The sequence below is a fragment of the Telmatherina bonti genome (genome assembly GCF_933228915.1).
Source record: "Telmatherina bonti genome assembly, chromosome: 11".
Taxonomy (NCBI): domain Eukaryota; kingdom Metazoa; phylum Chordata; class Actinopteri; order Atheriniformes; family Telmatherinidae; genus Telmatherina; species Telmatherina bonti.
This window is the reverse complement of record NC_136629.1, coordinates 20,436,231-20,447,906: the sequence shown is the minus strand read 5'-3', so window position 1 is coordinate 20,447,906 and position 11,676 is coordinate 20,436,231. Positions and strand designations below refer to the sequence as shown.

At 38.9% G+C, this 11,676-nt stretch overlaps 1 protein-coding gene across 1 annotated transcript in view; it reads right to left on the bottom strand.

Annotated features, from left to right (window-relative positions):
- Window positions 1-1,818: 1,818 nt before the first annotated feature.
- nid1a (nidogen 1a) overlaps window positions 1,819-11,676 on the bottom strand; it is a 16,392-nt gene continuing 6,534 nt past the window's right edge. The window contains exons 9-20 of the mRNA XM_079248537.1: window positions 11,552-11,676; window positions 10,974-11,102; window positions 8,410-8,553; window positions 6,918-7,037; window positions 6,264-6,491; window positions 5,943-6,115; window positions 5,373-5,499; window positions 5,099-5,270; window positions 3,798-3,955; window positions 3,597-3,720; window positions 2,841-2,953; window positions 1,819-2,399 (exon numbers count right to left, since the gene is read on the bottom strand). The exon at window positions 11,552-11,676 is cut by the window's right edge and continues 13 nt beyond it. Of these exons, the coding sequence (XP_079104663.1) occupies window positions 2,269-2,399; window positions 2,841-2,953; window positions 3,597-3,720; window positions 3,798-3,955; window positions 5,099-5,270; window positions 5,373-5,499; window positions 5,943-6,115; window positions 6,264-6,491; window positions 6,918-7,037; window positions 8,410-8,553; window positions 10,974-11,102; window positions 11,552-11,676 (1,744 nt within the window). The 3' untranslated portion in view covers window positions 1,819-2,268. The remainder of the gene's footprint in view (window positions 2,400-2,840; window positions 2,954-3,596; window positions 3,721-3,797; window positions 3,956-5,098; window positions 5,271-5,372; window positions 5,500-5,942; window positions 6,116-6,263; window positions 6,492-6,917; window positions 7,038-8,409; window positions 8,554-10,973; window positions 11,103-11,551) is intronic.

Below are 11,676 nucleotides of genomic sequence, written 5' to 3'. Positions count from 1 at the left end.
TACAGAAACAAGTAATACAAAATTTAAACTGTTTTTATTTGCATATAATCACTCTACGGAAATACAGTCATGGTTATATTTAAAATGAGCCGTTGTTATTACTTGCTGTGGGTCCACATACTGCAAATGGCAGCTGCCATATTCGTGTATGAAGTGAGAACTTTTTGAAATGTAAAACTGCAGCATTGGCTTTGTTTGATTGGTGTTAGACAACTATTTGGGATAAGCCATTTCCCAAAAGGCACAAGATGACTCATGTACACAGTGTTGAAGTAGTCGCCTGTAGTGCACCTGAAGCCACTGGGTCTACTCACAGAAGTAAATAACATCAAAAGCCACTTGGACTTCAAGGTCATTTCTATGGCCATCTCTACCACTAAATGACAGTTATTCTTATGCACTGCGCCTTTAAGGTCTTTTATTTTTACATACACAATAATATTTGACTATGTCAATTTGTAGCCGTGGTACTAATGAAGACATGAATGTTTGTAGTGTACTTCTGTAAATGTATTTAACTGGCAAAAATTACACAATATTGACAATGATACAGTATTGACCTCTTTAGATCCTCTAGTGAGGCCAGTTTGTCCATCCACATTACACTGTCCACATGATTGACATCTGCTCACCCAGTATATCTTATGCGGGTTAAAAGCATGACTGAAACAACAGAAACCAATTACTGATTTCCATCACAAGAGGGCAATGAAGCCTGGTGATGTGTGGTGACGATGGGACACAGATCAACTATTACATCACTTATCACTTTGTGGCATCCAAAACTGGGGTAGTTTAATGTTGTGAAAGAATATTTACCTTCGGTAACTTCTTAATAAATGTTTCCCAAATTTAACTGATCATTTTAAAGTGAGAGAAAAAAAGGGATTCGATTAAAATGATGAGCAATTAATGGTTCTTATCTTAAATGAATTGTGTTATTTCACAGTATTTATCACTGGGACAAGATTTACATCACTTCGTCCAAAGTTATACTGACAGAAGGCCCACTCTTGGGTGTGGGGCACTTCTTGTAGTTGTGACTCCTGTGTGTGAAGCAATGATTAAACATGCCCCCTTGCTTTCCTGCTGGGCCCCCATCTGCTGTGAAGATGGTTACATTCCGAATTTGATGGGAATACAATGAGCTGATGACACGTGTTGCAGTGAGTGACAAAAGGCCATGTACGAACAGGGCCTCCTCCAACACTTTGTACATGACTGAACAGTCACTTGCAGTTTTCAAGCTTCCCAGTTGACCCAACATGACTTCTTGCAGCACAGTTTCTTTCCACTTTGGTGGGCTGAAGTTAACAGAAATCACTTTGTTAATCTCCCACTTTTCTCCTCTATGTTCAGAAGAGGCTGATAAAAGCTACAGTTTTACATCTGAGCTGCTGGAACAATGCTGTTTTACCTTCAAAAGGGAAGATGCCACATTGTGAGGTGGGTACACACACACACAATAATGAGTCAATTTTCTTTCCTTTCTCTCTTTTGTAGCAAAACGCCGAGGCTAACATGGTGAAATATTGACAGTAATTGATTATCTGAGGGAATGAAAAGCAAAACTAACACACAATAAAACTACTTACCCTATAAAAGCAATGTCAGTAATCCATCCGACAGCTTGGTGATGCACTTTTCTTGCCCCCTACTCGCTTTGTTGTAATGTCTTTTTCTACCCTCAAACCTTGCCAGCAAAATAAGACAATTCTGTTCAGACCTTCAAAGACCATTTTTTGTTCTTTCATGAGTAATCACAACCTACCAGATGATGGCGATGTTGCTATGTTTACAAAAACCACAGAAGCCCAGCATGGTACAAAAAACGTTTATTCATTTGCTGCCTAGTATTTCACATCAACCCACAGATTGTACAGATGTTTTCATCCTACTGCTCCAGAACAGATCCATGACATAAACAAAATGCAAACATGCCACAGTATTATACAATCCTTGTGTGTTGATGTGACATTTTTATATTAAATAATGCATCCCTTGAGCTTTATTCTTAGTTTATGTGCACTCATGAAAAGAGTCAACACAACAGTGTTTATGCTCACAGATCTAGGGGTAGGTTGTGGTTTTTGTAAACGGGACACGTTAAAAAGAATTGTAGATAAACATTATACAGAGCAGTGAAAAGCACCATTAAGGTCATTCCTGGTTTCAGCGGCATTTTCAGCTTTTAGAATTTAATGTGGCTCCTATTTTTCGGTCAAACATATCTGCAAAGTGTCGACTCTCAGAGTGTGACTTAATCTTTTAGTACCCGCCTTCTCTCTCCACACAGCCCACTTCCCCTGCATTGTCAGGACACTTACAGGAGCGGCCATTTGGTGTTGCTAAACAGAGGTGAGTGCAGCCTCCATTGTTCACAGAACAGTAGTTTTGTCCTAACAAAGGGAAAAGATACTCTTATTAGCATGGAACATCAGTATAAATAATAAGCCAATACTGCAGGGAACAACAGGAAACAGCCTCTTTATATATACCAAACACATCCAAAGGAAACACATAGCAAATTCCAGATGTTGGAGGCCCACTCCCTTGACTCTGCATTCCCTGTTTTTTGTTTTTTTTTTGTATGCAGCTTTATCTCGAAGGGAGGATAAAGCCTGTTTCTTAACCTTCCCCATTAGTCATCGTTTCACTTAATAAATACGAGCTACAAAATTCCTCCGGTTACTTTTAGGTCAAGAGCTGAACCTTTCTTTCAAGCAGTTCTAATATGCAGAGGTCGCAGGCCTTTCTTAACATCATCATAAAATTAAAAAGCAAAGACTCAAAGAAGTATTCCTGAGAAATGTATTGGACCTTCACAAGTGGCTTATTACCTGAAGGACACTGGGAGTAGGCTGTGGCAATCCCATATAGCTTGGTCCGTTTCTGAGGCTGGAACTCATCTGATTCCCTGCCAGCATCGCGGTCCACTGCAACCACTGCTTCCCTGTTGTAAAACAAATCAACACAAGAGTTTTGCAACATGAGACAGTCTGATCTTGAGAAATCCTCCTTACGGTTCATGTTTTGTATAAAGTCTGTAAAGGATGAGTCAGGGGGTAGGTTTCTGAGCCATAGCTGACATAGTTTGTTGTAAACCACTGAAGTGTGCCTCCCCCCACAAACACCTCTCAACCTTCTCTTGTAAGGTCCTGACGAGATCAGAGAGGAGGCCCTGGGTAGGTCACTGGTCTGAGAAATTGCAAGCAGCTGTCACTTTGTAGGATTTCTTCTCATTCCATGTCCACACACACACACACACACACACACACACACACACACACACACACACACACACACACACACACACACACACACACACCCCAACCCCCGCTTTTTTTCCAGCTGCCACAGAATGACTGCTCCACAAATTCAGCAGTGTCCATTCCTTGTAGAAGAACTGCTGGTGTGGGGACCCTTCTGACCCCTAACCTACCCACTCCTGCCTCTGCCTTGAAAGTTTTGAACAACTTTATTACACAGTGAACTGTGGTTAAACTACATCCTGGTACATCTAAACTCTGGTTAAACATTAACCAAAAATTCAAATAGTGAAAAATTGCATTCCTGACATATACTGGTCCTCCAACCTTTTCCAGTCAGTGTAGTAGATTTTTCTTCCAAAAGACGTAATTCCAAATGGATAAAGAACTCCTTCCAAAACTTTACGGCGGTCACCCCACCCAGGATGCAAACACTCCATTTTATGAGTGCCTGCAAGCAAAAGATTAAGGACAGTACTGATTGCACAGCAGACATATTTTCAGAGATCAATCAGTCGAAATATATACCTGCATCTGCCCAACAAAGTAGAGCACTCTGAGAGTCAAAAGTCAAGGCATTTGGTAACCCAAGATCATCCTTCACCAGCACCTGTCTGTTGGATCCGTCCATGTAGGAAGTTTCAATCTTGGGAGCCTCACGGTTCCAGTCAGCCCAGTAAAGATTACTGTTGTACAGACAGGCATGTTGAGATTCCAACAACAAATCATCAAAAGTAAGTTGATGACTAAGTATTAGCATTAGCATCATCAGTTTCATGGCCTTGCAGGCAAACTTGAGCTAAAGCTATTGACTTGTTCACTTAGGCGAGCATACAAACTAGAAAAAAGGGGACAGAATTAGCTCGACTCCGTAAGAAAACCCACCAGTTTTGGTTTGTCTTATTTTTTGTGTTTTTACTACTAATGAAAAAAAACAAAAAAAAAAAAACAAACCAAAAACAAATTGTAGACCAGTAGGTTCTAAAAGTTAGCTAAGGGATTTAAATGTTTTTTGACAGAAAGAGGACAACTGTTTCACCTCCTTAATTAGCCAATATCGCTAACCTGCCTAGCTAACTGTTCTCTGGCTGTAACCTTGTAAAATTACGCATATAACTTTTACCTTTTAAATCAATAAAGGACGCAATGTATGAAAGACAAAATAAAGAGGTGTGCAAACTATTAAACCTGCACAATATTTGAATATAGTGCATTGATGAAATATAATATCTTGAAACATCACTCCATTCAAGCTCAGCTGCTCAGCAACAGGGCTTCTTTTTTATTAGGCTATAAAACACCCAAATGTTAGGAGTATATCACAGGTCAGAACAGCAGGCAGTCAGTTTAGTACCCAGACTTTTTTACTACAAAGTCAAGCTGAGCTGTACCATGAACAGAATATGACTTGGCTTTGTCTTTTTTAAAATAAGCAAAGCTTTTCCTATATTACATGTATTCTGGGTGATTGTTATGTTGCTTCAACTTCAACAAGTCACCACATTTATTTAGGTTACTAATGCCATATACACTAAATGCTCCAAATGCCATCATGGATGTTTTCTTTTGAATTGTGCTCTGTTAGTCAGCTGGACCTCTCTAACTGGGCCAGAATTTATGTTGTTTTGGACTTCAGACCATATCATTTCCCCCTCTCAGTCCTTCTTAAATAAACTTAGTCCCAAAAAAAAGCCTACTGCAGTTTTCAATGATCTGAATTAATTTAAGCTTTTTAAATTAATTATATTTAACAGATTTGTATCTAACTCTGCAAAGGTTTAAGTAAAAAGCAAGCAAAAAATTAAAGTCTCATGTAAAGTTATACACACCCATTAACGGGGTCTGTGATGATGGCACGGGGGTTTACAAGGTCAGTGTTTATAATGACACGCCTCTGAGAACCATCCAATGATGCCACCTCAATGCTGTCTTTTACAGAATCCGTCCAGAACATAGTTCGCCCCAAGTGGTCAATGGCAATACCCTCTGGGCTTCTCAAATCTGTGAGGAAACATTTCACAATTTTACTTTACTTCATTTAAAGCTTTCTCTGTTGCATTAATAAAAAAGTAAAGGTGACCTGAAGAGTAAGAGTTAAACTACCTGATCTAATTACTGCAGTGGGTTCTCCCCCCTGGAGGCTGGCCTTGCTGATAGAAGGGGATGTGATATCTGTCCAATAAACCATTTTCTCCACACAGTCATAGGCTACTCCAATGATTACCTTCTCCTGTAAAGAAGCCAGCAAAAAAACATTTTTTAAAATGTATTTTCTTTCGACAAAACCTAGAGCAAATGTGTTTTTTAACGTCTAGACATGATGCAAACAAACTGAGATGAACACCCAGCGTACATAACTCAGAGACTTTAGGCCAGCTGGTTTGGAAATAAGCATGACGCAGAGTCCATACTGCAATTCCAAAGATGTCGGGCTGATGTTAGTCATTAGTGGGAATGTCACCATGTGATTTCAATCTTAGTACAAGCTTTAAATTCTTGAAGCAGATGGGAAAGTCAAAAAGCCTGTGAAAGAGGACATACCAGTGGCTGGACCTTGCCCAATGATGTTGGAACTAAATTATGCAGTGCATTGTTTTTATTTCGACCTGTTGTATATTTTGTACTGATACAAACAATCCTGACTGGAAAAACAGATTTTTGGGATAAACTTACAGGTAGATGGAGAAGAGACTTTGCATCCTTTTTTTTCATATCATAACCTTCCAGTGGGACATGCTCTATCCTGCCGCTTTGGGCAAACAGCAGGTGTGTCCCTGGGGGCAGAACCTCAACATCAGGGCGAGGGGTGGGTCTGACAGGTGGGGGTACACCACCATGGTCTAAACCTAATAGAGAGAAAGATCACTGGTCACATGGAGGTTGAACTAACCTAACATCAGATTCTAATCAGCAGTGTTTGAGGTTGCATAGATTCTCATTTAATATCACTGTGGTCTCTTGTTGCCGAAGGGTAAACACATCCCATTTACTCACACATTGGACTACTGCCCAGTCCAGAGCGAGTTCCAGGGATCTCCTCTCCGTTTCGGTCCACACACCAGCACTGTCCTATGCTGGCATGGCACTGCATTGGCTCATATTCACCGTTCTCATCACATGTAGGGATGTAATGGCCCACGGGAGGCCGTGGACCCCGAGGGCCAAACTCTGTCACACCCAAGAGACCATCTCTATGAGTTTCACATCGTGTTTTTATTCTCCCTGCCGAGAAGAATAAAAGATGAGAATGAACGTAACTTAATAAGTTTACTCACAAGCACAACTTTGTCCATACTCTGTTGTGTGTTTTGTGATAAATTCAGATGCACAAAAGCGTCCTCTACATGGACTGAGAAATTCTTTATGGTATCTAGAGGAAAATCAAAAACAGATTCCAGCTGGCACTAACGCACCCTGAAGAATTCATTCCCAAACATTACTTTTTCTCAAAAAGGTTGAATAAACAATGGCGAGAATGAAGATCTGCTTTCTGTTTATCAATGACTGAGTCTACAACCAAACTGTCTGAATGACAGACCAAAAATAAACCCGCAGTCGGAGAGGCTTTATATGTAGTTCCCAGGATGGAAAAAAATGTAGCCATCAGATCGCAGTGCATATCGGACTCTAATGGTATTTCGCGAGTACCTGAGGTGCAGTAGAAGCCATCGCCTCGGTAACCTGGCCTGCATCGGCAGATAAATGATCCTTGGGTGTTAATGCATTCAGCATCTGGATGACATCTGCCTTGCTGGCACTCGTCTACGTCTTCAGACAAGTTGGAAGAGGGTGACAGAAGACAGAGCAGAATCATCAAACAAAGCACAAAATAAATGTGGAGTTTTTATAGCCAGGTATTTACAAGTGAGCCTGCACCTAAAACTGTCCTCCAAGCACAACATCCAGTAAAGTGGGAAAACTATGAATAAAGGCCACTGAGGATCAGACTATCAAAAGAAATAAGAAAGAACTTTTAAACTTAGGATATCAGCACATGAAATATCCATCTGCTTTAAATGTTTCACAGTTCAAACACAGATTATGTAACCAGCCTCCTAAACAGGTGGTTTTACTATAATAATCTTTAAAGTCATTAATTTTGTTTTTATAAATGATCATTTTTGGACAAGAACAATAAGGTGATTGCAAAGATGGACTTATACTCTTTTTGTTTAAATAAATCAAGTTGTTGTCTTTCAATAACATGATTGCTTCATAAAATAATTACTGAGGCTTTAACATAAATATTTATGCAAAACAAAAACAAACAAGAAATCTTTATGATTTAAGGCTTAGCTCAACTGTACCATTGTTACTATCATTAATTTGTCATGAATTATAGTCTTACAATCATAATCCAACTTTTATTTGGGATGTTGCCTAAAAGAAACTAAATTCAGAATGCAATGATGTCAATTAAGCAAACCATCCTAAACCTACAGCTAAATGAATGTTGTATAAAGATAAATCAACTGTTGAAACAGCACATTATTATTGTTTTGGGGGAAAGAGTGGTCATTGTAGAAAAGCATGCAAGGTTGCATTCACTGGCATACTTAAACCCTGTCCTGAATTAGAACTGAAGGAACCAGTAACTGCGCTGGAAAATTAAATATTTTCCCACTATGGTATGATGTAGAATTTAAGCAGTTCCATAGTTGATATCTGTCTTTTACTTTGTTTCAAAATTTTACATTGTGCTGATTGTTTCTGGTTTGCAGGTTGTAGGTGTTGAATGCAGGCTGCTTTATGTTATTACTCAACCATATTGTTGTAAGTCATGCAGAATGAGGTTCTAACAGTAACATATGAATGTCTCTTCATTTCTGACCTAATTACAGTATGGTCAATAAATTACAATTAAAAAAAGAATGAACATGTTTAAATTCAATCTGTCACATTTACAATCTTTATGAGCCTTATGATTTGAGATTTAGCAGACAATTGTTGAGAAAAACACTTTTAGGAGGATGCTCTCAAGCAAAACATACTGGTATCAAATTTAAGGTAAATATACAGTATCACAGATGTTTAGGAAACTGTTTTGTAGATACTTTTTCATTTTCTGATACCTCTCCATGATAATCTGATAAGATACAACCTAAAAGCCATTACTGTATGTGTGGTCTTCCTGGGGTACCTTGACAGTTTCTGCCATCTCCAATGAATCCCGGCAGGCAGGAGCAGATGTAGGATGAACCTCCAGTGTAGCTGCATTGAGCACGCTCAGGAATGTCACAGTCATGGGTGCCTTCCTCACAGTAGTCAACAGGTCGATCAGTCTCTATAAAGGATATTAACAACCAAGTAATAACGTGGATTTTTTATGCTTATTCACTAAATATGATGTACAGTGTTGACTGAGATGAAGATGAGAAAGAGATCCCAGGTCATACTAATAGCAAATAAACACATTTTCTAATATGTTTAAATGTTCCTTTAATACGTTTGGTAAAAGAATGGGTGGTGGCAAAGGAGCACTTAAAATAAATTGAGGTTGGATGTACCTAAATACACTTTCTACCTGATAATCTCACACCAGCTCACATTCCTTTCACAGTTGTACTTGCTATTGAGTATTTATGTGACTGTGCTTTCCTTAACCATCCTCATAATTAAGACATAGCAGCTTAAGTATGAACATCTGCATCACATCCTCTTTCTGACATTTTCCAGATATGTCGTCATACTTGTTAAATCACAAGTTGTTTGCCACCGCCTTACCTGGTATCACCACTCCTACCATTACCTGCTACCCAATAGGATCCACCAGGAAGTTATAAAACCCAACCGTTCAGATTAGTACAGCCTTTTCCCTCCAAACTCAAGAGCACAAAGGAACTGGTGAGTTAACAAACTAGTTAATTGATTTACCTTGATGTTTTATTGTGTTTGATATTTATTTGTGTTCATATACTCAGTTTATAATTTGATTCCTTGATGACCATACCAAACCTAACTAAGTGGATGCATTAATGAAGTAGATCCTGTTCTTTCGATCTTATTAATGTAAATGCCTGATGGGCATTCACAGTATTGAGATCCTGTTTGGCCATTTTTATTAATATTCCGCCAAACTTTGGCACGCTACTCCTCCTGCACTATTGAGGTCACTTCAGCCGCTCAGATCTTCAACTGTGCAACTCCTTCAGGAGATATGTGCTATGACTTTTTTCATTTCAAATCTTTGTGGTTTTTGAGATATTTAGTATTTTGTGAAAATTAATTCAGCCTTGTGATTGGATGAAAGTCCTTCAAACCAAACGCGGATTGGACGTTGAAAAAAATTCAGTTCGGCGATTGGTCAGTTTTTGCATAATGAGCTGTAAACTGCTTCAACGGAGGTTCAAAGCTCTGCAACTGTTTGCAGTGTCCGGTTGATCTCGGTCCCGGTCTCCATTGTCTTTCCTGCAAAATGTTTGAAACGCTACTCTTCCTACACCTTTTGTCTCACTTCAACCATTCAAGTATCAAACTCTTCAGCCCATTCAGGAAATATGTGCTACGACTTTTGGTCTTTGTAACATGTAAACCTTTTAAGTTATTCAAGTTTTTGTCAATGTATTCAAATCCGTTCCTGTGATTGGACAAAACAAAATTTAGCTCAGCAATTAGTCTATTTTCTGCACCGGTACACAGGTACGTATTGGTGTACAAGGAAAGGGCTCAAATTCCATGTTAAACATTGTGCAGCATGATGGTACGTCAATTTTTTCACCCAGAGCGTGGTGTACTGGTCCATCAAAAAGCTTCAGCTTCAGATGCAAACTATGCAGTTAAACGTATGGGCAGTCTGCACATATCATAAAACAACTGTGCAATGTCGGTCTTAAAAAGTTAAACACTTAATACGAAGTGCTTATACATTTTAAAATTAAACTGTGCAGAAACGACAATTCAATTTTAAATTGTTAACAAAATGGTCTTTCCTGCAAAATGTTTGAAAACGCTACTCCTCTTATACCTTTTGTCTTACTGCAACTATTCAAATGTCAAACTTTCATTCAAGTATTCAAGTATCAAACTCTTCAGTCAATTCAGGAGATATGTACTATGAATTTTGGTCTTTGTAACATTTAAACTTTTCAAGTCATTCAAGCTTTTTTTCCCAATTTTTCAAATCCGTTATGATTGGAGAAAATGGAATTCAGCACACATTGGAATGACGTCACACATTTAAATCTCACGCTGCAGGAAGTTTAAAAAAACATTCCTATTCCAATGGTAAAACCTTTTCATGCTTCTGCCACAATGCAGTGGACAGCTGTGCTGGTGTAGTGGTTAAAGAAATGGCTTCTTGCGCAGATGTCTGTGGGTTTGAATCCCGGACACCATGATAAATCAAGTTTGATAGTTGTGCTCCATCTCAAAATGTTTATGCAATTGCATATCAATCATTCAGCATAAAAGGGCATTCACAGTTGCTCTTCTGCAAGAAAAGCGGTTTTCTAGTCTGTATTCACTTTCCCTTTGTTAATGTAAATATATCACTTGATATGTAATTAATTATGTATTTAATTTGTTTATGTAAATTTAGTTCAGACAAAATCATCCACCAAGTCTTCATCCTTCTACCACAAATAAAATGGTGGAACCAAGTCATGGAATCCTGTGTCTGAATGTGCACACCACATAAGATGTTTAATGAACCAGAACCAGGAGTTGAGTTGGTTCTTTCACTCGTACAGCACACACTTAACTTACCAATGCAGGTCCGTCGATCGCTGCCAAACTGATACCCATCTTTACATTCACAATGGAAGGTCCCAGGCTGATTATCGCAAACAGAGTTTGGCCCACAGATGTCAGGCTCCTCCCTGCACTCATCAATGTCTGACAATGAGAGCAGATGTTATCACATACTGATAACTACCACTTAAAATCCAAGTTTTACTTCTGAAGTCTGGATCGGTCAAATTAGTGTCCATTATCATTATCACATGTTTGAAAATCTGAGAAAAAGTTCATTAGATTTTTTTTGTTGTTTCACAATCTCATCCATCTGAAAGACTTCCTTCCTTTTTCTCCTGTGTGTGTGCTTCCTGTTTGGTCTCTCATGGGGCATGGGAATAAGGCCCAATCTGGATATGTTAATGTGATCTACAGTCCCTCTGCTAATTAGCACAAGTGCACTGTTTTCCAGGAAGGAAAAACCCAGAAAGTCAAGGCTTATTAAATGATGGCTCTGAAACAGAAATGGGAACTGTTTGATTTGCTTAAAAGCAGAAAATAAACTGGTGGAGGGAAAGAAATGCTACAATGTCATATTTATTTATTCTTACCATGGCATATACGACCATCACCGTTAAAGCCAGCAACACATTGGCATGTGAACTGGGTTCTTTGACCAGGCCGGCAAACGGCATTGGTGTCACAGCCATGTCTTCCAGTGAAACATGGGTTTTCC